This window comes from Mus caroli, chromosome 15 (genome assembly GCF_900094665.2).
Source record: "Mus caroli chromosome 15, CAROLI_EIJ_v1.1, whole genome shotgun sequence".
Taxonomy (NCBI): domain Eukaryota; kingdom Metazoa; phylum Chordata; class Mammalia; order Rodentia; family Muridae; genus Mus; species Mus caroli.
In genome coordinates, this window is record NC_034584.1 from 28,361,326 (window position 1) to 28,387,583 (window position 26,258).

Here is a 26,258-nt window from a genome sequence, read left to right on the forward strand (position 1 = left end):
ACATAGAAATACACCTGAGAAGCATTTTATACTCCAGGAGCAAGGTAGCTTGTTAGAGTCCTCTAGTTTATCCCTCCAGCTGGTGGGTCCCCCACACTAAATATCATCACAGGGCTTTACAGCCCAGGACTGACTCAGTTCATTTCATGGGCTGATGTGCCCATCCTTTCCTCTCAGAAAGCATTTTCTAAAAGTACTCTCAGCTTCAAACCCTGGGATATTCATACACTAATAATCTTCCTCCTTGTGCTTTTCAAAAGAATGTAATCCAAAGCAATTAAATTAAATGAAGGTAACCTTGGCATAGTAGCATAAATCAAATGTCAAGAAATTCAATATCAAGGAGTTAACATTACTTTCTTATGAACTGACTAGCATCTACCTACTTAGAGTTAAGAATAAGCTATGAATTTGGCACTGATATGAATGATGATATTGGAGAAAGCAAGAAGAGAGAGACAGAGACAAAGAGACAGTCAAAAGCTGAGAGAGTGATGGTAACCTTATACAATTGAGAGAACACGGGTGATCTCACATTCAGTAGCAAATAGGCTAACTTATAATTTGGGTGAAATTTATCTTTGCCTCACAATCAGGTCTCCTGCTCATGGTATTCTGAGTAGGCAAACATAGCCAAGCAGTTTACCTCAAAGCTCTGCTATCGAGAGCAAAAAAACCTGGAGGGTATAGGCCTGTCTCCAGCTGTGCTCTGCCAAGTTGCTAGCTTCTCCACACCACTGTCTCCCAAGGAAAAGAGGCATCCACATTATTTTGGACTCCAACTGAAAGCACCTTGCAGGACAGGCTTCTGGAGACCAGACTTTTCAAACAAATGTTTTGTTTGGATTTGATCTGATTTTAATTTCAGGAATCTAGGGCCTGGAGGATTTCTACTGAGTCTGAAAACAAGCAAAACCTAAGTTCCTTGACCCAATTAACCTTTAAGAAATTGTAAATTGTAAATTATCTTAGACCTGAACTGAATTGTAACTTATCCCCAGGAAGAGGCTCTTCTCCCCCTTTCAACCACACTTTGCACTTGCCTTTCTAAGAAACTATTAACAAGCCTTTATATTGAGGGCATTCTTGGGCTCAGGAATAATGGAAGATCCCTTTGGCTTATGTTAGTGATAGTTTAAAAGCCAGTGTGCTTTGTTTCTGCTTCTTAAACTAATACAGGGATAGGATCAGACCTTTTGGAGACCAGGGAATAAAGTATATTTACACTGTATTTTCTTGGCAGTGGGATGGATAACCCTACTAAAAACTTGGTGGGCAAATGTGCCCCACTATATTGGCTAAAAGGAAGATGAAACACAAGGTGCAACACAGTACTTAAATGTGGCTTTAGTAGGGCTGTTTCATGAAACAGTTATGTGCATAACTCCTGTGTCCTGCTGAGTCATCAGATTAAGCAAAGATGTTCATGTAGAAAGATAGAAATCTCTTCCATGTGTTTCCCTCAATGCCAGTTTCTTAGCTACAGTGCCAGGCTGGTGAGCAGTGTCTTCTCTTGACACCTCTTTGTTTTAATTCTCTAATGCAGTTCTGTATTCTCAAAGTAAGTTTAAACATAGCTCAGTGACTCTCCAATTTAGAATCTTTCACTGAGGCATGCTTACTTGTACAGGATTTATGCCCTTATCTTGTAGAAATAGTCTCTTGTTTCAGTAGCAGGTAGGCAGCCATTCAGGTGAGTTATGCTCTGAGATGCAGCTACCCAGGCCTGATTCCAACTGAAACAAACAAACAAACAAACAAACAAACAAACAAACAAAAAACTGAAAAAAAAAGATGGATAATTCCATAGCTGTGTGTTGGAGTACTTTCGTAGGAATAGGTTTCTTTGCTGTAATCCCTTGGCTAAGAGCAATCTTTTATGTGAACTGAGGACTCAGAGAAGAGCTGTATCAGGGTCAAAGCTTGAAGTGAGATACAATAATATCCCCAGCTGGGCCAGTCAGAAACCAAGAAGGGCGAATCTTAGCCTTTCTGAAGTTTGCTTTTAGGAGATGAAATAGGACATAGAGATTTTCTGAGACATATTCAGAAATTATTGGTGTTTCTATGGCAAAAGGAATCAAAATGAAAATGGAGTCCTCTATCTCCTAAGATCCCACAAAGTCATATGAATCCCATATCAAGGAATCAACACACAAAAGTCACAGGACTGAAAGGGACACATGTTCCTTTAAATGTCCAGAAAGAGGCTACCAATTAGAAATTATAGAACATCTTCATGGGAGGAGGAGTTGAGAAAATGTTTGTCTTCCTTTATTTTGAGTGGTTTGATCATTTTTTGTTTATTTATGGAGTAGAAAAGTCAATCCTATTCATTTGTTCATCTTATTTTCAGTTTTCCTATGGAATCTCACTCACAGTGGCCCTCTTAGAAGTTTGGTTCTTTGGCTAGGTACTCAGAACTACACATGGTTTGAGCATGCTCTCTGAAAGGAGGTTATCCAGTTACAGTAAAGATGGCATTCTTTTCAGGGCATAGGGAATTTGTTTCTTTGGATTTGGTTTTGATTTTTTAATAGAAAGTAATTTTATACAATATATTCTGATTACCCATTTCCTCCCCCAACTCCTTTCAAAATTTTCCAACCTCACTATACACCTAACTCTACACCCTTTTTAATATCTTTCTTTAAAAAACAAACAAAACAAGAAAATTCTTTTAATACACAAACACAAAATTAGAAACTAAAATATATAAGCAAAAGACCATTAATACAAAAAATTGCCCAAACTGAGTAATATGAGATGAAAAATACCTACAAAATTAGCAGTGAGTTCATTTGTATTGATCTCTACTGGGCATTGGACCTACCCAGAAGTGTGGTAATTATACCAAATAAGACTCCACTGGAGAAGAGTGGATACCAATGATAAATTATAGATAGTTTTTTTGGGTAGGGGTAGGAGCCCATGTCCACATTCCTCTGTCAGCAATGGGACTACCTACCTTGAATCTGTGTAGGCCCTGTACATGCTCTCAGTTTCTGTGAGCTCATATGTGTGTCAGCCCAGTTATGTCTAGAGAAAACCATTTTTTTGCGGGGGTAATCCATCCCCTCTGGCTCTTACTTCTGCTTCATTTTTAGCATGTCTCCCCAAGGCCTGAGGGGCAGTTAAAAGAAAACATATCATTTAGAATTGAATGCTCTAAATTGAATTGAATTTAGTGCTCTAAAATGTACCACTCTTTGCATATCGTCTAGTTGTAGGTTTCTGTGTTAGTTCCCATGTACAGCAAGAAACAACTTCTCTGATGATGGCTGAGTGAGGCATTAGCGATACAGCGAGACTTTCCCTGGTGATGTAAGGTGTCAAGTTGAAGCACTGTCTTCCTCACTATTTGCTGACTCCATTTATACTTCTTACATATATGTATATACTTTAGTAAGCTTCTTAAGTAGCACATGGTGTTTAGTTGTCCCTTCCAGTAGTCCCTTCCTTGCCCCTTTTTTCTATCCTCTTCCCCCATTTAGTCCTTCCACTCCGGTCACTCGCAAACCTTCCTAACAGTGCATTCTCCTTCCCCTTTCGTAGGAGATCCTCTACTTCTTCATAATCCTTTATTTGGTACTTAACCTCTGTGGTTGTATAGATTGTAGCACATGTATTAAAAGCTTGTAGTCCAGGCTGCCTCACACCCACTATGTAGGGCATGCTGATCAAAAACTCAGTGATTATGAATTTCCTGTCTCAACTTACCAAGTGCTGGAATTACATGGGTACACAAGATTTCCCATTTTAAAATGAACTTTAACTTGGAGTAGAATTACTTTTTACCAATTATGTAGAAGCCTCTCATTTCTATCAGCAATGAGTTGCCAGATTAGTAAATTCAGAAGACATATTTAGCTTCTTTCTCAGCAGCATAAGCATACATATTATTTGCATGCCTGAAAAAGGGTAAAAATTGAGATTGTTTTATCTGTCTGGCCTCTGGGATAATATAAAAAATTGATGGGAAACTAGAATGTTAGACTTATGTCTGTGAGAACTAAGGACTTTCAATACTGTCAGATAAAGGGTGTTATGCATACCACATAGAGATGTTCACATGGCCAAGATAATGGCCAGTGCTCTACATCTTACAAACATCCTTTCTTGTAACTACTTTGGTGGGTGGCACAGAAGGAAAGGCAACATCCAAAGTCTCCTTTCTACTGGCAATGGCTGTTTATGTATTCCTTGTAGTTACACAAAGTTCCAACACAAAATACTTCAAGTGGCTTTGTTTTTAACTTACTCTTTAAAAGACAAAGAAAAGTTCTTTCTTTTCAATCTTCCTATTGTGACACAAGAAGGCAGGTGCATCTCCTGTTCACTTAAGGAAATTTTGGTTCTTTAGATTTATCATGGCCGTGGTGGAAACTGCCTCACCATTGCTTCCCCTACATTATTGATTGCTTGATTATTTTTATTGTAGCCCCACTGGTTCTCTCTTGTTCCTGTTTGATTTACCAAATTGAAACATAACTTTTCTGTTCCATGTCTCTCTCCTGTGCTTGCCTCAGCTGAGAAAGTATGGGTTTTATGTACCCACCCTCAGCTAAACGAACTGGGTTCCCAAAAGGAAGGTTGGGGGTGTATGGGGGAAAATGTGAGAGATATAATGAGCCAAGACAAAGTTTTCTGATCAAGACCAAAATTTTACTTAAGAGTCTGAGTTTATAAAGGGGAAGACCCATCCCCCACCATGCCAGGCTCTCCTTGCTCTGTCACCTGGCTGTTGCTTATTCAGGATCACCTCAGGAAGACAGGTTCAGCCTCTCAGCTGGTAGTGGTGTCTTGGAGAAAACTAAAGACGTGGCAGAACAATAGACCTATCTAGGTCAGAAGACTCCATCCCAGATGGGCTAGCTGACAGTGGTAGAACAGGTCTGAGCCAGCCTGCTCAAAGCTGGAGGAGGCTACAGTTTTAGAAGAGGAGTAAACACAACAGAAAGGACATAAGTGCACAGCTGCCATCTTAGTTGATTAGAACATGACATCATTTTCTTTATCTGGACTTCCCTCTCTGAGCACTTGCAATTATCCTATCTCATGCTGTGGTTGAGCCCTGAGACAATTAGTCTTTGCAATGTCTGCATTCCTTCCCTGTAATAAACTTCCTGAAATAATTAAATTATACAGATAGAAAGTGTATTTGGGCTTAGAATTTTAGAGGTTCTAGTCCATGATTGGTTGGTTCCATTGCTTTGGGCCTGTGGCAGAACAACATATCACTTATAGAACTAATATCATAGCAAAATCAAAATTGTTCATCAGGAAGCAAAAAATTAAAAGAACATACTAGAGACTCATTACCCTGTTCAAGGTACTCCATCAATGACTTTAAGACCTCCTCTAGGTCCTGCCTTCTGAAAGTCCCATTTCAACAAGAATTTTAATTAATAGGGCCTTGGGAGCATTTAAGAGCCAAATTAAAGATGACTGTCTTCAGCCTAGAGACTCTGGCTTTCTTTGCCATTTCATACCTATCTATACATGCCCACTCCAAAAAGAGTTCTCCAGCAAAATTGTTCCAAAAGAAGATGCCTCATTGGATATGTCTTAGAAATGAAACATCAAAGCATATCTTCATGCAAAAGGTCTGAGCAGATCAGGATCATCCTGTTACTAGCTGACCTTTTGCTTTCAATGGTTATATATCTCACTAAACTATTTCCTCTAGCCAATTGGTAACATTGCTCTCAGACATCAGGAAGAGAAGAATGTACACAGTCACAACCAACATTATGCAGATTCTAAGATTCCATTGTATTTCTTTCAGATTCTACCCTGAGAACAAAAGCACCAAGGAAAGAAATGGAAACATACAAAACAACCCACCTATATGATGGTTAAAGCTCTGCCAAATTTCCTTGTTTGCTTTTCCCTGTAGAATTCACTTGAAGCTTGTATATATCATTCTCATGAATGTTTTGATAATTTTTTTAATTGCATATGCTTACTCTAATAGCATATCCTTGATTTTTGTCTGGTATATGTATGTGTATGTGTGATGTGCCTTTATATAGGCATGTTTAGCTTGTATGGGGACACAGGTTTGTGTGCAGGTCCAGGTATACTTGCTTGCTGGTATGGCTGAAGACCAGTAGTGAATATATGGTTTGTCTTTGATTATACTCAACCATATATATTAAGGCAGAGTCTCTCCCATTGGTCTGCTCTGTCTCACATGTGTTGAGAATACAGGTAGGCTACCATGGCCATCCAGCATTAATATGTATGCTGGGGATATGACTATCATTCTTCATGCTTATATGGTAAGTTCTTCACCCACTAAATCACCTCCCCAGCCCAATTTTATATAGGCATTTTCATAAAGTATATATTCTTTAAAAACATAATTTTATGTAATATTACTTCCATTAGTTTACTTTACAAAGCCTCTTCATGAAACAAGATTACACTAAACATGTTTTTCCAAATGCCACTTCATTATACAAAGCTGATTCTTGTCTATTCTTTGAAACCTAGCCCCAAACGACTCAGGTCATCAGGAATCACATTGTCTTGGATCTGTGGTTTTGAACCTTTACTCTTGCTTTGTAAAAGACTTGTTAGTTTAGCTGATAAGTTAATTTGCATGTGCTTTGACCCCAGAGGGTACAAATAGCATCCTAAGTAGCCTCCTCCAGTTAAAAGAGTTCATTGAGATGGGTTTTATTTCTTTGCCTTTATATTCTAGTATCCAGGAGAGTGCTTGCTTTTAATAGATAGATAGCAAATACTTATTGGATAAATACATTCCTGAGTAGAAGAAAGTGGCCAAGAAGAAGGGTTTAATACTGTGGTGGGAAGTGCATGTCAGAGCACAATATGAAAGCTGTGTCTAAAGTTCACCATCCTCTGCTTTCATGTAAATTTATTCTTCAATTATTGTCAAGGGGGATTAAAAAGGTGATTTTTGTCAATTGTTTTAGACTGTACAGTCAGGTATGGCTTGGTAAGGACCACTGGATGTTTGCAACGATCCACCAAAAGCTCTAGCAGCAGGGAACAGTGGTTTGAAAATCTTGGCAAATGTTCTGCTTTTTAGCCATCTGTCCTAAAAAAAAAAAAAAAAAAGTAGCTTTGATTTGCCTCTGACTAGGCCCTAACAAAGCCATGAATGCCTGATTTGATGAGATAATGCCAAGTATGCAGCCTCAGTCTAAAGGAGTTGGTTCCCATTCACTGGTGCTCTCCTGAAGCCCAGGGCCATTTTTCTCTGGCTAGAGTAGATGTGGCTTCCTTAATGAATGGATAGAGGAGAGGCTGGGATGAAAGGGAAAGTAGTTCAGTGACATCAGCAAATGCTTCTTCTGGGCTTTGGTCAACTTTATTGAGTAATGGTTGAACTAACAATTGGCATGCATTAACTACTACTACCCATCAAACTGCTTCTGATCTGATAGAAGCAAATGAGTATGTGGTATTCGCAAGCACCAGAGTCTGGCAAATGAGCATTGGCAGCATAAGAGAACCCACCTACTAGCACAGACCTCCTGGTGAAGTGACCTCATCTACAAAATGGGAGCAATATCAGAGATATAGTAGGGAGAACTTAGGGAAATGACTTTAACCTTTCTTTTGTTTCTTCAGTAGCAGCAGTGATGACCGTAGACAATGTGTTTGATTCTGATAGTAGAGAAAGGGAAAATGGCTGCACAATTGTATCATTCTTGCTCCAAATTGTATTTATTCCTGTTCTTAGCTCTGTGATCTTGAGCGAGTCACTTGGCTCCTCTGTGTTTCAGATACAAAATGAATCTAGTGATTTCCCTTACAACATAATAACAGTGATTCAAGAGAATCTCCGTGAGGAACCTAAATGCAGTCACAGTAAATTGAACACATGCAAGAAAACATTATGGAGCATGAAGGGAAGGTAGGAGTGCATATCATCAGTTCAAGGTCAGGAAGAACTCTTGATGTGGAATTTGGGCATCCAAATTTCACTTGATTTTCCAGTGGGAAGCCTGGCATCCTCGGGCATGTTATTGACATTCTCTGGCATTTCCCATCAGTGCAGAGAGGCCATACAGGATTAAAGTAATGTTTAAATGAGAGGCATATAGGAGAGACCTATATTAAGGTTAAGGAAGGTATCACCGAGCAGTGAAGGCTTTGTGGAAGAGATCTTAGGTGAGTGCTGAAGCTCAGGTAGGATTTAGACAGGGATAGTTAAATGAAGAGGGATTTCCAGGGAAGGCACAACTGAACCAGAGGAGTCATGTCCCACAAACCACTCTTTCCTTGCTTCTCTCTAATGGAGAAACCTTATTTGTAGAATAAAATGGGTAATACCGAAGTTTTAATTTTTATTTGTTCCTTTGGTTGTCAGGGCTGACACTGGCAAAATTGCTAAGTCATTGAAGTTAGCCTATAAATCCATCAATCTTGTCAGTAATCCTGCTTTTGCTGTGCTTTCTGCACAGCACATCTCAGCAAGATCTCATGCCCACCTCACTTAGCAATTCCGAAAAACAAGCTCTCTGAGGCAGCTTTCTTGTGAATCTTTTTCCCACCCTCAAAAGCATGCCTAGAATCACAGTGTGTCAAGCTTAAGAGAAGTGAGGCATCCATAATCATAGGTCTATTGTTTATTTATGAAGGGACATAACCACAGATAAATATGTAGTTAGTGAAATGAATGAAATCAAATTATTACATTCCCTTACTTCACCTATACAATCCCTTCATCTCTCCCCAGTGTGTATATATATATATATACACATATATATAATTTATTTTAGTTAGAATATTATTTACCTGTATATTAATCAGGGCTTTGAGCATTTTAAGTATCAGAAACATAGAGATCCTGAACTCTAAGGGAAGACCTTGACTTGTGTAACTGAATAGTTCAGTAGGACTAAGCTCAAGGTTTTAAAAAGTAGGGATGCTTGAATGCCTTTCATAAGACTCCTCTTTTCTTACTGTGGCTCCATTCCTAGGCAAGCTGCTTTCTGATAACATCCAGAAAGACTAATAGTGCCAGGTTTATCATCCTTTCTTCCTTCTTAAGGTCCTAAGAGAAATTATGGCACTATTTCTGGAAAAGTTCCTACGTAGGGTTTCCATTAGCTTTCACTTAGTTTTGTGCCTACTTTTCTGTTTCGACAAGTTGTAGAGCTATGATTATTGCAAACAATACCAAATGCCCACAACTGGAACCAGGGTACATTACCAGTCTCTTTCACATTGTCTCCTTTAGACTACCTTTTCTTACCATGTATAGACTCCCTCTCCATAAGAATTACAGTGAGCATCCCATCTGAAATTATAACTTCCTCTCTTTCCCACCATCTTTTTGTGGTACTCACGGACTGGAGGAAATTGTGGCTTTTTAGGAAAGAAAAAACTAAACTATCTCACTGCATTGCAACAATGGGGTAACAAGTGGAAATACTGGAAGGAGAAGATGCCAAGGGGCAGTTAACAGCATAGTCCAATCACGTGTGGCTCAAACAATCTTTCTAGATAAAACCAAGTAGGATTTTCACCTAAAGTTTTTCAGAAATTACTTTCATGTATGTTTTCATTCCCGGCGTTCCCTTGTGTGACTCCTGACTTACTTGCTTAATGGTTTCATTTGTTCTTCAAAATGGAACACCAAACCTTCCTTTATTTACCTTTTCCATGGTCTCTTAAATACTATGGAGATCTGTGAGCAGCCAGCAAGCTAGAGGGACTGTATTAGATATTAGTTAGGCAGAGTTCTTGAAATAATTTAGCACAGAAGTGTAGGTCCCTGGCAGATAAGTTTGTGCTAATTAACTCACTTTCACAAAAATTTCCTGCCTGACACCCAGTGAAAACATAGAGAAATAACTGAATATTCCAAGGATACAGGGCAAATCTGTAGAAAATATTTCCAAACCTTAGAAATTTGAATACCAAAATAACTCCACTTAATAGCATGGGGGTGTGGAGGCTCTAAGGTTTATCCTCAGTGTGGAGAGTGTAGAGAGGTTTTTCAGTGTATACAGGAGACTCCATTACTTAGCCTACACTGATAGACTAGTTTTCAAGAACATCATAGAAGGCAAAAGAGGTTGTTCAATGTTGCTTTGTGGAAAAGAGTCCCAAGAGCTGGCAAATGACTCAAAGATGCACTGACACCCACAGTAAGGATTTCCACAAAAGCACCAAGCTAAAGGCCATAGCATACATTCAGTGGATCTAGTGCAAAAGACTCCTGCAGGGCCCATGCTTGCTGCTTACATCTCTGTGAACCCACGTGGGCCCTGCTTAGTTGATTCAGTGGGCCATGTTCTCCCTCTGACTCCTACAATCTTTCCTTCTCTGTTCTGCAAGGTTCCCTGAGCTCCATGGGGATTGACAAGATGGAGACCTCCAGTCTAGACTCTATCCACATAATGTCTGGCTTTGAATCTCTAGGTTCACTCCCACCTGCTGATAGATGATGCCTTTCTAATGACTACTAGACAAGGCATTGATTTATAAGTATAGCACAATATTATTAAGAATCGTTTCATTGATTTTTTTTCTTTTTAAAACCAGTCATATTTGGTTCTACTCTAGGTCTCATTTCAATCCAGCTTCTGACATCTAAGCAGTGGCAAGGGCTTCCTTTCCTGGAGTAGGCCTCAAGCTAAATCAAACATTGGTTGGCCACTCTACAAGTTCTACACCACTGTACTGGCTTGTTTTATGTGTCAACTTGACACAGGCTGGGGTTATCACAGACAAAGGAGCTTCAGTTGGGGAAGTGCCTCCATGAGATCAGGTGTGGAGTATTTTCTCAATTAGTGATCAAGGGGGGAAGGCCCCTTGTGGGTGGCACCATCTCTGGGCTGGCAGTCTTGGGTTCTATAAGAGAGCAGGCTGAGCAAGTCAGGCGGGAGGCAAGTCAGCAAAGAACATCCCTCCACGGCCTCTGCATCAGCTCCTGATTCCTGACCTGCTTGAGTTCCAGTCCTGACTTCCTTGGTGTTGAACAGCAATGTGGAAGTGTAAGCTGAATAAACCCTTTCCTCCCCAACTTGCTTCTTGGTCATGATGTTTGTGCAGGAATAGAAACCCTGACTAAGACAACCACCATTCCCTCAGCATACTTTACAGGCATGACAGATTATAAGTCAAACGTTTTGTGGCTGGGTTGGTGTCCCGGCTTCCCTATTGGTAGTTTGCAAAGTACCTTGCCACACTAAAGAGACTAGAATGTAGTAATGAAGGCTCCATGCAGGCACCAGCTGGACCTCTCCACATTCAAAGAGCTGTGTGGATGTTGATCTTGGCAATGTTCTCACACCAGCCAGTTCATCTGCATATCTTTTGAGTCTATTATTTACACTTTTTTATCAATACATTAATGTATCAGTTGTAATCCTAGTAGAAAACAGTACACTCAAATTAGGCTCACATAAGGTAGATTTAATAAAGAGAATTGTGTGCAAGGGATGCAGAGCACTTAGGGAAAGCACAAAGTAGCATCTGAAGGATTTTCATTGACTAGGATATGGGAATCTGGAGAAAGGCCTCGCAGAGACATGACTGAACAGTGTACTCCTTCCTCGTTCCTCCCCATTGACTGAGTATGAGGAAAGCCAAGGGGGAAAAAAGCTAGGAATCCATTCTATGCAAGCCAGTCTCCTGAAGGTTTTCTGAGCTTTTCTTTCTGTTTGTTACAGAAGCAAGGTTGCACCATGTTCTTGTTCTGCATTTTAACCTGGATAGTTTGCCTTCAGATCTTTTCAAATCAGTGCATACATTTCAACTCATTGATCTATTTCATTCATTGTAAAATATTTCATTATGTGATATTAGGATATATTTTTAAATGTGCATGTAATTCTTGGTGTGTGTGTGTGTGTGTGTGTGTGTGTGTGTGTGAGTGTGTGTGAGTGTGAATGTGTGTATTGTGCGTGAGTGTGTGTGAGTGTGTGTGTGTGTTCCATAGATGATATACATTATTTCTCTGAGTTATGAAGACAAATAGAAACCATGAGCATCTCCAGTCCTCTCCCTAGGATCACCCCTGTTGACCCTGCCTCGGGGTCCTCTACAATCATCATTTGTGCCTTTTATCCTGTATTCACCAATCTAAATCTTGGGGGATTATGAACCCTCTTATAGTTTTAAAGCTAATATTTTAATATCTCTGTGAATCTTTAAATGATATGTTGTGTGGTGTTACTTTTGGGAGCATTATAGATATTATTGTAATTGCTATTACCTTCTACACTTGCTTTAAGCACTGCATCCATTTTGCTGTATGCAGATAAACATTACTTATTTTCTAAGCTTAGACTACTCCTATGAACATGCCAATAGTTCCTTCCCAGGTCACTGGCAATGGGCTTTGGGGTTCTTTCCAGATGTTTCAAAGAATTTTATCTATGAACATTTCTGTCTCTGCCTTTTGGAATATGCATAAAAGAGACCTTAGAGCGTAATCTTGGGGTAAAATTCCTGGGTCATGGGATGTATGACTATTGAGCTTTGCTCTGTAATACCAAATCATTTTCCATAGTGGCAGCTTAAGTTCTCACAGAACTGTGTAAGACCTCTGGCTGTCCCTTACATTGCATTTTAGACATCTTCATCTTTTTCATCAATAGTCTTCTGTTCAGAATTGCCAAGTGAAAGATTAATAGATCCCCTTTCCAATCATAAACATTTTAATCCTCAGGAAAATAGTGCTAGCAGTCTCTATAAAAAGTCTTTTCCTTTTCTTGACCTATTTTATTTTCCTTATTGTTTTTGGAAGCTGACTGTGGAACATTATAAATACACTTTAACACAGTTAAGACATTGAAATCTACCAAATGCATCTTTTAATTCTTTCAGTTTGAAAATAAATGTGATTCTGGTAGGGTGAATGTAAAGTTCGGTTCATAAAACTAAAAGTTTAGATTGGGCCTACACGGAAGGCAGAGGCAAAGCAACGGTTCTTTGGACTCTGGATCACCTTAAGTTGCATGGCAAGGTGGATTGTGTTTATAGTAAAAAGGAACTTCTTCCTGTGTCTTTTCCTTGCTCCCTCCCTTCGTTCTTCTCTGTCTTTTATATTTTCATTTACTAACTAGTAACTAGTGCTTAGTGCAGAACACAAATATGAATTGTAAGTGTTTCCTATAGGGGGATGGTAAGGAAAATACAATGCTTCTCAGGGACAAGAGGGAATCCAGGCATCCAAATTTTCTGAGTGCCCATCAATCCTGGTATAGATTATACTACTGGATATTTGCTAAATGAATGAACGAATGAACGAACCAATGCAACAAATATTTTCAATAGCAGCAACTAAAGTGTGCTTTATTACTGGAATTAGTCTTTGGTAATTAAATACTGTATGTTATTTCTTGATTGATCCCTTCAGGAGATATAAAGTAGCTTAGCAATTGATTTTACTTTTCTTTTCTTTAAATCACTTTCTGTGTTCTTTCAGATTCTCCATCCATTTTCTCCAAGAGTTGTGCAGTGACATCAGCTCTTTACAGTGTGGCATTCTTTACCCTTTGCCCTGCCAATAAGCAAGAGCTACTTATCACACAGTGTGCTTCTCACCTACAAAAGCTGAGAACTTCACAGTAATGAAAACCTAGAGACTTATAAAATCACCCCCACTCTTCTCCCATGGAAATATTCTGGTGACTGGTAATTAACTGGGATGGACTGTGGGTAATGGTTGGAGTTGGAGGTTCTGTTGCTGCCAGGGTTTATGTAACTTTCAAATCAGAAAGCAGACTTAGTGGGAAGGGGGAGAACTGGTTTTAATGAGCTGCTGGGATTGGCTGAACTTGTGCTAGCCTTGTGCTCCTCATTATAACCTTGACATTTTTCTCATTTCTAAACTTTATTTGTGTGCCACAGCCCAGCTGAATTTGCCTAAGTGACTTGTTTCTTTAATCTTCTAGCTTGGCTGGATAGCGTGTAAATCAGCCTCAGAATTTGAGCTGTCCATCTATTGCTGGAGTTAGCACTCTGTAGAGAGTTGGTTTGTGTAGGCTCAAGTCCAAAGCATGACTGTATGTAATGAGTTGTTATTGAGTAGATGGATAGATAGGACACTTCAGGGCTGAGGGTTTCCCAGCCAATGCTGTGGGACACCAGAGCATTTACCAAGTCACTCCAAGTCCCACTCTTCACTCCTTCCAGAGGTGATGTGTCTTTCCCTGTCTGCCACGAGCATGCCTCAGAAGTTCAATTTTAAAGCTACTGAAGGAAAAACTTTTAGCCTTGAAGATATAGTTAGCACCACTGGCCCAACCTTGTATTCACTGTGTACCAGTAGGTCCTCCCTCATAGCTCTGAGTATAATCAAGTATAACTACATTTCATTTTCTAAAATATACAAGCGGAAAAAAAGGACCCAATATGGAGAAGGAATGTGCATCAAATGTTGAAAGAGGAAGACATTTAGCCATGCACTTTGCTGCTGAAACACTGGAATTCTCTACTAGTGACAGTGGTAATGTCTGTGCTAGCATGTTTACCCTTTTCTCTAGTGAATATTAGCTCGTTCACCACATCTGAATCACCGAGGGAGGTATAAATTGATTTATACTTTATAGAGTTTGGATTCTCTCATTAGCAGAAACTGAAATAGCATGTCTGTGTAAGAACTGTTAGAGTTGATTTTACAGGTTAACTACTTTCAGCAAGCTTTCTGCCATGTTCAGTTATCCTTGATCCTTAAGCTAGATCCTGAACTTACTGGGATGCTTAGAGGCTTTGCCTAAGGCCAAATGGTGACTTCCTAATTGGAAAGTGGATAATCTTGCTAGGTGACCCACTAAGGAAGAAGTCAGCAGAGACATCATTCTTAGAACCAAGTTCTTGGGGTATCTGCCTGCTTTGGTCCCACTATGATTTGTAGAGTTATATTTGTTTACTGAGGCAGAGTACGAGTATGCAAAGCAAATGAAGAAATGGACCCTTGGGGTGCAAAAGAGATGAACAAGATTAAATAACCTACAGTTCTGCTATCCAATCAGAAAGGTCTATCACCAACAGCATAGGTTTGGAGATCATACCTATTACCTGAGCTGGGCTTCCTGGAATAGCTCCTGAAGTACTCCTAGTGATATAGCAGTTATCTGGATGCTTGGTAGAAATATAGCCTCCTGGAATCCATGATCACATTCTGATTCAGTAGGTCTGGATGGAACCTGACAACCTGAATTTGTGCAGGTAGCATAGATGATTTTGAAGCTACACTTGATACCAGTTGAATACCTCTCCCTCTGCTTCATAAAGTGACTTTTAATATAATCTTAATGTGAATGGAAATCAAGAATTCCTTTCATGTACTTTGGATAATCCCACTGAACTCTCTCTGAGAGAATGTAGGTACATCTTTTACTGCAAACCTAACTTTCTGGAGGGTTCCCTCTAGTCCAGTGGTTTGAATGATAGCTGGAATCTGCAACTAGCCTTTCAGATATGCACGGTCCTTCACTCAAAAAGCCCTCTAGCACTTCAGTATTGAATAAGAGATAATTCCAGGATGGAATTTTAATTAGAAACAATGAAGAACTCGGAGGCAAATTATCAAATATTTGAAAGGTTTCCCCTTCTACCTATCACGGTGGGATCTATTAGCATATAACATATAGTCATGACTGAAATAAAAAATGAGTGCAAATCATTTATAATTGGCCACTCTGTTTCAGGCCTTGTCATCATTTTTGTAGATATTCAGCTGCCATGACAACTAATACTTTCAGAATAATTGTTATCCTTGATAAATAGAAAATTAAGGCACCAGGAAGTTAATTAACATATTTAATGCCTTGCAGCAAGTAAGTAGTAACCTGGCCCTCGTGTTTATTATGAAAACAAGGTCATTAAGGACAGTAGTGGTGCACAGAATTTTCTACTTCAAAAGAGAAATGAAATAAACATATAAGAGGTATAAGAGGAAGACAACTCAAAAAGATAGGAGGATTTTCAGAAAGGGAGCTAGGCACAATCACTTTATCTTCGACTGCATACTGGACTTAATTTCAGAATTTATGTTATCACTCAAGACTTGACAGTACAGTGAACATTTATGTAACTATCCCTCTCCGGAGGGAAGGTTTTGTGACTTAGTGTCTGTTAAAGCTCCTTTTGGAGGAATCACTTTCCTAATGTTGGAAGCCCTAGTGAAACCCGCATTGATAGTGGTGTGTCTCCTAATGGTCAAACAGTTATTTCCTAATACAAGTAGGCTGATAAGAGTATTTAAAGTCTGACTTTAGTTTCTCCAGAGTCACACAGCCCTTCTGTCACTCCCAATAAATTAGTTATTAGAGATTTTGGTTTGTTTGGATGTTTGTTTGTGTGCTTGGTTGGTTGGCGGGTGGTTGGTGGTTGGTTGGTTTTAGTAATCTGAAAAAGGAGACTAAAAAATGACCTTTAACATTGTTTAGCTGAACCCAGAGTTGTGTCTTGGTAAGCACATTCCCTCTTTACCAGGCAAGAGTGCACATGTGTTCTCACTGTGGTGCCTGTCACCTTTACATTTTATAGCTTTGACTTGCAGATTCAAGTCTCCACAACTCACTGTAATGACTCCTTTTCAGGCACACTTCAGAGCTCAGCTCCAAGAGAAACCTCCTATGCTCAGCCATATGTTTGTGGCCACCATTTCAGTCATTTGGCATAATAAAACTTGAATATATAATCAGTGAGGGTAAGGAATACAGTTCTCTGCTCTTCTGCTTCTTCTGGGGACTAATTGTGTAACCAAGAGCCTGCTTTAATTCTCTGTTTTCAAGGTGTAAAGCTTTTCATATGTCAACCAGCTGTAACCTTTCGAAGGTTTAATGAAATCAGAAAATATAATCCACTATATGAGACTGAATATGAATCAAGTCTATTATTGTTGAACAAATGGCATTAATTTCCAGCAAACATGTGGGCATGCATTTTAAAATATTTGTTTGAAAAATGTCAGGCTGCTCATTGTCTTAGACTATTTGAACAGCACTCTGCCAGTGTGCTCTTTTTAAATAGTTGTACTTTTGAAAGGTTACAGTGTTAGCATATTTACTCTTTCCTGACTTCTTCAAGTGGCTTCAGTAGTGGAAATACTCCAAATTCTTTAAGTACTGCCTAAGGGTATAAACTCCCCTTCCTTCTCAGGGTAATGGACTCTCTCTGCATCCTGCTGCCTTTTATTGTGTTGCTCATGGAAAGCTGCTTTGCCATATTCTTGTATTTAGAATGAGAGGATTTTAAACAAATGGGGACAGATTTCACATCTGCTTTTTTCATTGACACCCCCTCCTCCCAGAAAACAGGCAGGATACCTGGAGACTCCTTGGTGCCATAAGGCAGTAGAAGTTGGATGGTGATCAAGTCAGTCTTGGCCTTACACTTCTGGAAGCAAAGTGCTCCAGGCTAGCAAGGGTCAACATAGGTAGAAAGCATGGTGATCTACAAAGTAAAAGTGGGAATGTCTATGAGCATGTTGAGTAGAAAGAGAAAACCTAAGTTTATATCACTTCAGCTTTGGTTACTATGCAAGTTTTGTTATGCTCAGGGATAAAACATTTGTAATACATTTAATTATTTTGTACACATATGCAGGGATGCACATTGAGCTAACCACCCATACTATTTTGTTGATCTTAGCTGATACTTGTAATAAAGTTTGACATCTTTATCTTAAAAATCTGATCTAGCTAATCAGGAAATTGACTAAATCAGAATATTTCATCTCATAAAGTTTTGATTGAGCAGTTTCTGAATGCCCACCAGCATGGAGGTTTTGTACTTCTATCCAACTTAGTACCTTTTTCAAGTTAGATCTGAAGTTGGAAGTATTTTCCTCTGCTGTGCTTGTTCCCACTTCATCTTATCTGCCTGATGTGAATCCTCCATCTACTAGTTTCTACTTGTTCCTAAATAACTTCTCTTCTTGAGGAAGGTGTCAATAGTGTCATTCTACTCTCATATCTCCCTAAGTCTCCTCTCTGTGAAGCCATTGTGTGAACCAACCAAGGTAAGTGACTTGTCTGAGCAGTGGCTACTTGTTTCACATACAGTAGAGTCCATGGGCTCTACTGACGCACTGATGCCACCAATTACACAGGTTACTCAGCTTGGTGCTCTTTCCCATGCTGTTTGTTAGCCTTCAATCAGCTCTGTAAAATGTCACATCTTTGCTCTGTTCCCTGCTATCCCAGTCACTCCTTTTGTTTGGTACCAGAGTCACACTCAGGCTTTTCCCTGTTGTTCTTGGTAGATAGGCTTCTCTCCTCCAAAAATGTTCTTCTCTCTGGCTTCTTTCCATAGAGCTTCAATGATAATTAGATGCACAAGTTATTTTCATGTCAAAAGCAAAATTATTCAATAATTGTATACAATTAGAAAAACAGTTCTAAAAATCACATCTTAGTTTTCGCTGTTGGATCTTTTTTGCAGGCATTTTTAAAAGTTGAATTTATTAGTTTACTACTATAAAGGCTTTTATATCAGCATTTCTAGATGGATCTGCCTGTCAGCTTTTAGTTGTTTTTACATTTTTTTCCCTAAGTTAACATGTTCATCATAATTCCCAAACTTAGACGCAACCAATATTTTTGGCATCTCAGTATTTCTTAAATGGAGTTCTCTGGCTGAATGTGATCAAGTTGTTGTGAAATAGCCCTCACCACTCACCTCGTGCCCGTGTTCAGTCCTCTTGATCTGCTGATCTCTTTGGCTGCAGTTCTTCCGAATAGTTCATGTGACCAGCCATAATTGTTTCCACCTCAACACAAAATTTACCTTCTTAGCCACTGAGTCCTATTTCTCTGGCACATCATTTGATTTCACTGTACTTGCCATTGTCTTGAGATATCCTTGTCCACTTCTAGGTCACCACTGTTAGCTAGACTGACGTTCAGAAGAACAGAGTATGTCTATGGCACATTCCTTGTTCTGTTACCAGCCTATGGTAGTTCAGTAAATGCTTGCTGGATGCACAGAACATCTGAGAAGTCCAGGGATAAATAATCATAAACCATTTGTATAGCAAGAACTGCATTGGCACAACATTTTCTAAATGCCTTAAACTAAAAACACATATAGAGAGAATTTAGATATATAAGGTTCTATATATTGCAAGCATTCGTGAGTATAGAATTGGCAAGTATATACTCTTTTTAGTGGCCCCTATACTTTTAAGGCTGCATCACAGAAAAGGCTTAATGGAAACTAAGAGAAGCTCCCAGAGCGTACAAAAGAATCCTTCTTCACCTTCACCCAGCTTGTCACCTGCTCTACTTCGGGTTTATCTGCTTCTTGGATATATGTGGTTACTTTTGTTTTTCACATTTTATCATTCCATTCTATTTGCCACATGCTTGGAACAGTTAAGTGTAAATTTATTACAACATGTTGAGCAGAAGTCTCTAACTTTTAAGAAGTGTTTTATTTCTGGTTTTAATTTTTTGTTTATAGTTCTGAGTAATTCTGAACTTTGCAGACTATAGTAAAGGTTAATCTTTTAAAAATATGCTCATGTTTAATCTGGCAACTGAGCTAATGGAAATTTCATTGCACAGTAGTTGAAAATAAACTTCTTTAATAGATTTATGAAACTAAAATTGTAAAGGTTGGAGAATGGGGAATGGGTTTTAAATGTGCACTGACCACAAATGTGAATGTTGTTTTTTTCTGAATCATACTTTACCACTAAACAGTTCAATTCACTGTATTATAAGTCTGTGAGGGTGTGTGTGAATGAAATACAAAGCTATTTTCCATGAAGGAACTTGATATTTCACAGCTGAATTTTGTTGGGGAAAGCACACTTGTCTCTTCTACCCAATTGATGTCTGTCAGACTTGGAGATATCAGATTTTGCATTTTCAAACTATTCCTAGTATGGTCTTGTCCTAGCTCCCTTCTACCCATCTATTCCTTGTCCTCCAACTGCTTCATAACTGCTATCAGACAAAGCCATATCAATAACAACATACAGCATACCTGTTTGGAAGGTGTTCACGTAATAATAAAACAGATTAAAATATCAGGCAGATTACAAAACTAGACAAATGGAGCATACCTCTTGTTCCAAGAAGGCACCGAGCAATGGGTGTTGTGGTAGCACTAGAGACACATATTAAGTTCTCCTTGTTGATACATTGAAATGGATGCTCCAACAGCTCAAGAGCTGCTTGGGAGTCCTCAGTCAATGGCAGAAGGAAAGATCATATTCTCACTTGTCTGCCTCTTGGGGACAAAGAGTTCAAAGGCAGTGTTATGACTTGTCCTACCTTATTTCAGTTTGCTGAAGGAACATATAAGACTCTTAATTCATAAATGATTAGATCTTAGATTAAAACATAAAATGGCCACTACATCTTCTTCCTGATCTTTAAACAGTACTGCACCACAAATGTCTGCAATGAAAATAAAAATTAACATTTTCCTTTCTCTTCCATTCTCTACTCCTTGTGATGTCTCCATCCACAAGGTGCTCAAATGTGGTATCAGAAAATGCCTTTTCTCCATCAACTATGTCAGACTATTGATGCTTTCTTCCTATAGTCAAACCCAGCTAGAGAGACAGTTGTGTGCCATGACGAGTATCATCAGCTCTATTATTGCAATCTACTTGAAATAGGTGCCATCAAAACCAGAAGAAACTAATCCCAGGTACACGGTGGAGACTTTGATTTGAACCTAGTGTTTCCTAGTTACTTAGTAACTCCAGGGTTCCTGAGAAATGGCTAAGTTGTGATTGCTTGAGCTATAACCTTTCACCCTTTACAGTACATAATACAAATAAGAATGTAACCCAGAACTCTTAAGATACTGATTCCGTTCGGAAATGGAATCAGTTCATACTGTTTTAAATTGGTCTCAGCAAACATTCTAAAAATATTTGTCACATTTCTAAATACTGTGTGCTTGTGATTGGTAGTCTCTCTACTTCAGAGTGGGAGCACACAGAAGGCTACAGAGAACTCCTTCCTGATGAAGCAATCTGGAGGAATCTATGCTTATTCTACAGAAGCCCAAAGAAATCTTTCCAAGAGAGAACTGTGTACAATTTCCAATGCCACATTGATATAACTAGAGCAAAATCAATAAGGGCAAATATTTAAGGAGTTCATATTTGTGCCAGGCACGATGATAGGGATAATCATCATCATGTTTAATTCTCACAATAGACTTCACAGATAGGTTTGTATTGTGACTCTTACTCTGTGGGTAAGAAAACACTCTTTTAGAGACTGCTGACTTTCCCATGCCAATCAATGCTGAGAGCCCTTATTAAACTTACATGTATAGGCACAATGTGGCAGATTCAGTTTTGCTGCCCAGTAAAAGGTTCTGTATTAAAGAAAACAAAAATTAAAAGTGGATTCCATGCCATCTATTGTGAAGCAGCCAGAGGAGCATGGCAGCAGCATCACTTGGGTATGGATTCTCTTCCTCATTTTTATAGATCATATTTTTTGAACAGTTATTTTTGTTGCTATAAATTTACAGTTTCCTGAGACCAGAAATATGTCACCCATCAAATTTTGTAACCCTGAGAGTCCTGAAATACTGTAAAATACATGTATAAACCTAGGGGCATGAAGATGAATCTGCAAATAAACCACAAAAGCCAAAAGCAAACAGACTGATATGCTTCTAAATTCTGTTTGGGCAATATGTTTGTAAAATGAAGGATAATTGCTGTCATAGGAGCAGCCTACCACTGGTAGTTACAGTGGCAGCTATTCTCTGTGATTGTCTGCAACGTTAAGGTCATCTTACTCCTTTCTCACCAAACAGTGTATTTTTCTTTTCTTTATATATTCTCTAGCCATGGATCATACTAGGAGCAGTGAACAGTAGCACAGCACAGCCTGGATACATGCTGTCATGAATTTTTCCCACCAAATAACTTAGTATGTATTTTTTTTTTTTCATATAAACCTCACTCAGGATCTCAGGACATGGCAGAAAGCAGTCAGGTTCTTTGTCTAGGCTTCAGTAGAGTCTGATCTGATACTATTTAGAATGAAATTTCCACTGCTGTTTCCTACACACATATGTAAAAACATTAAAAATGAGAACATTTAGAATTTTCTTTTAAAGTGCTACTAAATTAGAGGTATTTTTGTTGTTACCCTATTAAAATAAACACTGAACTTATAATCATCAGATTGTGGACCCCAACATTTTATGATTTGAAAAATGTTTTAAACTCTCACAATCTAAATGATATGTTTTTGCTTCTATAGCACTGTGCCAACGTCCAGATCATATGTTTCATAATTTAGATTTTTTTACTACTCCAAAATTTCTTTCATGTTATAACTGCTAATGTAAGTAGCAATTGATATCTGGAAAGTGAAAACTTGTAAGAGACAAAAAGAAATATAAAATGATCTCAGTGATTGTAAGAGAAGTCAGAAATATAAAATGATGGCTGCCTTGATGTGGGTACTCCTGAATTAACTAAGAAAATGTTAATTGAAACACATTCTTACATTTTAGTCTGCTGCAGCTTTCATAGGACAATGGTCCTGGGCTGTGAGGATGTTGACAGATCTCACCCTGACTTCTCTGGATGACACCACTTTCTATGTCAGAAGACTCTGCTATGGCAACATGCTCTTTTTATTTTTTGTTTTGTTTTAAATTCCCCCTTAGAAATGATTCATCTGGGTTAATTATATGACCCATTTATTATTTATGGGTCATTATATTTGTTCGTGACTACAATGAAATCATACTAGGCTGGGTTCCCTGTAAGATATCAGGAGGTCTTTCAGCTGCTCAGTGAATATGTGGTACAGAGGTCACAGTGATATTATATGCCACAAACGCTCTCCCTAAAGTAATGGTGAATTTTCATGTTAGCCATGAAGAATATTGGTTCAGCTTTGGTTCTCTGACAGCTTACTGTACATTGATTTCCAAAAATGTTATTGAGTTTAATGTTGTCAGGAAGAGTTCATATGTGCTAACTGTATGAATTAAACACACCTTCATAACCAGCACCACATCAGAAGCAGCATGATAGCTCTACAAAAGCTCACCTGTACCTCCTTCCATTTTCTCATACTCCTTTACACAGGAGACCACTTCCCTGATTTGTTTGGTTTTATGCTTTATGTAGCTGGAGATATACATAGAGTATTATTTGGTGCCTGGCTTCTTTTATTCTTCATGCTGTTTATTATGCATTGCAGTTGTTTGTTCTTACTATTGTGTGGTGTTCCACACATGAATACAGTTTGTTCATTCTACTTTTAACAGACACTTGAATATTTTCCTTTTCAGATGAGGATAGGGCTATTCATATTCTGTTATGAAAAGTGTCTTGGTTAAAGTATACACACACACACACACACACACACACACTTCTGAGTACACCATACAACTAGGAGTAAGATTTCTGAGTTATAGTCTTTGTGTATGTTCATAGTCCTTAGGTAAGATGGTTTTCCAGGGTAGCTGTATAGCATTCTGGTGTGTATGTCCTTTATTGTGTATAGACATGGATTTTTCTCCTGGTAAAATAACTTTCCACTCTCTTAAAGGGAAATATAAATATCAAAGTAATTCATAATGTAAAAGTTATTTTTCTCATATCCATTTAGATTAAATTTGATATGTTTATTAAGTATGTTCTAAATCAATAACCAGTTGAGAATATGGTTGAAGTCTTGAGCTCCATTTTATGTAATTTTTACTTTAAGCCATAAACTGATGGAAAATCAGTTAGCAATAAACCAATGCCCTTAGTAGTCAAGATTATGTTATTTTGTAATAGTTAAACTGTGTACAATTTTTAGCTTAAACAGAAAGGAAAAGTTAGAGAGGAATTTTTATCCAGAAACATAGCTACTCTTGCTAGTGTTAAATCCAAAGACCTGGGTCTGTGTGATCCAGCTGGAATATAGACACTCCAGCAGTAGACAACTTTATATTTCTGGCTGGAATACAGACATGTCTTTAGTACACATCTTTAATCCCCAACAATGACATCTAATTGAAGGGCAGACAAAGCGATGAATCATAGAAAAAGTTGACAGGGTATGTATGCCCAACTCTCATGAGAATAAATGGAGAGGCTACTTAAGAGCAGTGCAGAGAGAGAAGAGACAGTTGAGTTCAAGGCAGTTCAACCAAATTCAATTGAGTTTAGTTAAGTTCATGTAGTTCCATTCAGTTTGTGGACTTCAGAGGTAATTTTTCCAAGCAGAACAATTCAGTCAGAATCCAGGAGAAGTGAATTGAATTAGTAAGCTTAGAGAGGAATTTGAGCCAGAACAGCTGATTTGAGTCAGCTAGCCAGAGTTCCGAAAGAGCTAGAAAGTGAGAATATTCAGCAGTAAGTCTCAGAGGAGGCTGAATTACTCTAGGCCTAGGTTAACAGACAGAGGCTAGAAGCTGAAGCCTTCAAGATCTGTACTTGCAGAAGATTAGATTGTCTGGACACTAGAAGCTTCCAGAACTCAGCCTAGGTATAGTTAAATAGAAATACTCTGGGCTCAATTCAAGTGTATTTATAATGTCTGGGCACAGCTCTCATCTCATCCCTTCCTCTGAGGAAATAAAAGAAACATCTACAATATTATTAATAGAAGGCACAAAGGGAGGGCTTTTATCATTCTGAAGATGAACATAGAATTGTACTGATACTGTAGTACCTAGCTTCTCACTAGAAACAGTATGTGTCTCAGACACATTCTAAGACAAATATAAGAATTTTGATCTTAGTGTTTGAAATACCTGAGTGTGTCTTTTTGCTGTCATGTTTCTCTTATTGTTTTATTATTATTATTATTATTATTTATTCTAGGTTGTCTTGGTCAGTGGACATTTGGATAGCTGGGATGTTGGGCAGGGTGCCCTGGATGATGGTGGTGGAGCCTTCATATCATGGGAAGCGCTCTCACTTGTTAAAGATCTTGGTAAGTGTTCAACTAACATTTAATGGTCTCAGTAGTAATATGTTAACTCTATACAGAAACTCCACAATGGATTCATTTTTGTGGTATTTTCAGAAATCCTCCTGTGGTTATATTTTTCTCAGTTTACTCCAAGAATAGAATGATTCTTGTCTTTAAAGGATAAGAAATAACTTATCCCTTGAAGAAATTTTTTTATTCAAGTATTCAAGCAAATATTATTGTCATCCATTGGGGAAAATATACAAGCAAATAAAACCAGAACTCATGTAATCATATCAGTTGGAGATGATGCCAGACCATGCAGGGCCAAATACAGATAATAACCAGCTGCTTCTGACTGCCTTATCTTCTCTTAAGATAGAATAAGGTTGTGAGAATAGTGGAAAAAGGAAATCATCTTTCCACAGAAATCAGAAATTGCTTTAATGGAAAAAAAATGATCCTGTAGTCATGGTAGGAGAAACTTGACCTAGATATGGCTAAGAGGAGCAGGCATTGGAGACACAGCTAATAGCAGCTCCTTTTGATGACTATATTTGCAAATAAATGTACATTTTCTTTTGATGTGCTGGTTAAAAAGGGTGGGTATGGAGTGCAGTTAGAAACAAAAGAATAGTCGGAATCAAGAGTTCATTGTCTGAATCATACAATGGTGGTTTTGAAGGGCTTCATCTGCAGAATGTCCTGGATAGTAGCTGTAAAACAAATTGTTTCTCAGATAACATAGAGGTCAAAGCATTCATTGTTTAAGTATATATGTCGCCAAACTCATGATTCCCTGCCACTTTCTCGGGGTCTTTTGTCTTCTTCATAGGTCCATTAAAGATTATTCATCTTAGATACAGCTCAGATAGTAGAATGCAGCCTAACATGCATGAAGCCATGGGTTCAATCCCCCCAAACTCATAAAAATGGGTATGGAGTGCATGCCTCTCATTTTAGTAATCAGTTTCATAGTGAGTCCAAAGACAGCCAGGGCTACATGAGACTCCATCTCAAAAGGAAAATATTGTTGATCACTCTAACAGTAGGTTGCTGACATGGTCTTGTTTTCAGAAAATATTTGGTGTGGCATTTTTATTTATATTTTTATAAATTGTGTTTTACTTGTATTTTAAAATGTAGAAATAAAAAACTGCTTATGAAGGGGCACAGTGTCCACACTTTGGTCTTCATTCTTCTTGAGTTTCATGCATTTAGCAAATTGTATCTTATATCCTGGGTATCTTAAGTTTTGGGCTAATATCCACTTATCAGGGAGTATATATTGTGTGAGTTCCTTTGTGATTGTGTTACCTCACTCAGGATAATGCCCTCCAGGTCCATCCATTTGCCTAGGAATTTCATAAATTCATTCTTTTTAATAGCTGAGTAGTACTCCATTGT

General features: G+C 38.4%; 1 protein-coding gene across 3 annotated transcripts in view; it reads left to right on the plus strand.

Annotated features, from left to right (window-relative positions):
• Positions 1-26,258, plus strand: part of Cpq (carboxypeptidase Q) — a 455,565-nt gene that overhangs the window by 238,233 nt on the left and 191,074 nt on the right. For all 3 annotated transcript variants that reach the window (XM_029469722.1, XM_021183239.2, XM_021183241.2), the window contains one exon: positions 24,761-24,872. In XM_029469722.1, the coding sequence (XP_029325582.1) occupies positions 24,761-24,872 (112 nt within the window). The remainder of the gene's footprint in view (positions 1-24,760; positions 24,873-26,258) is intronic.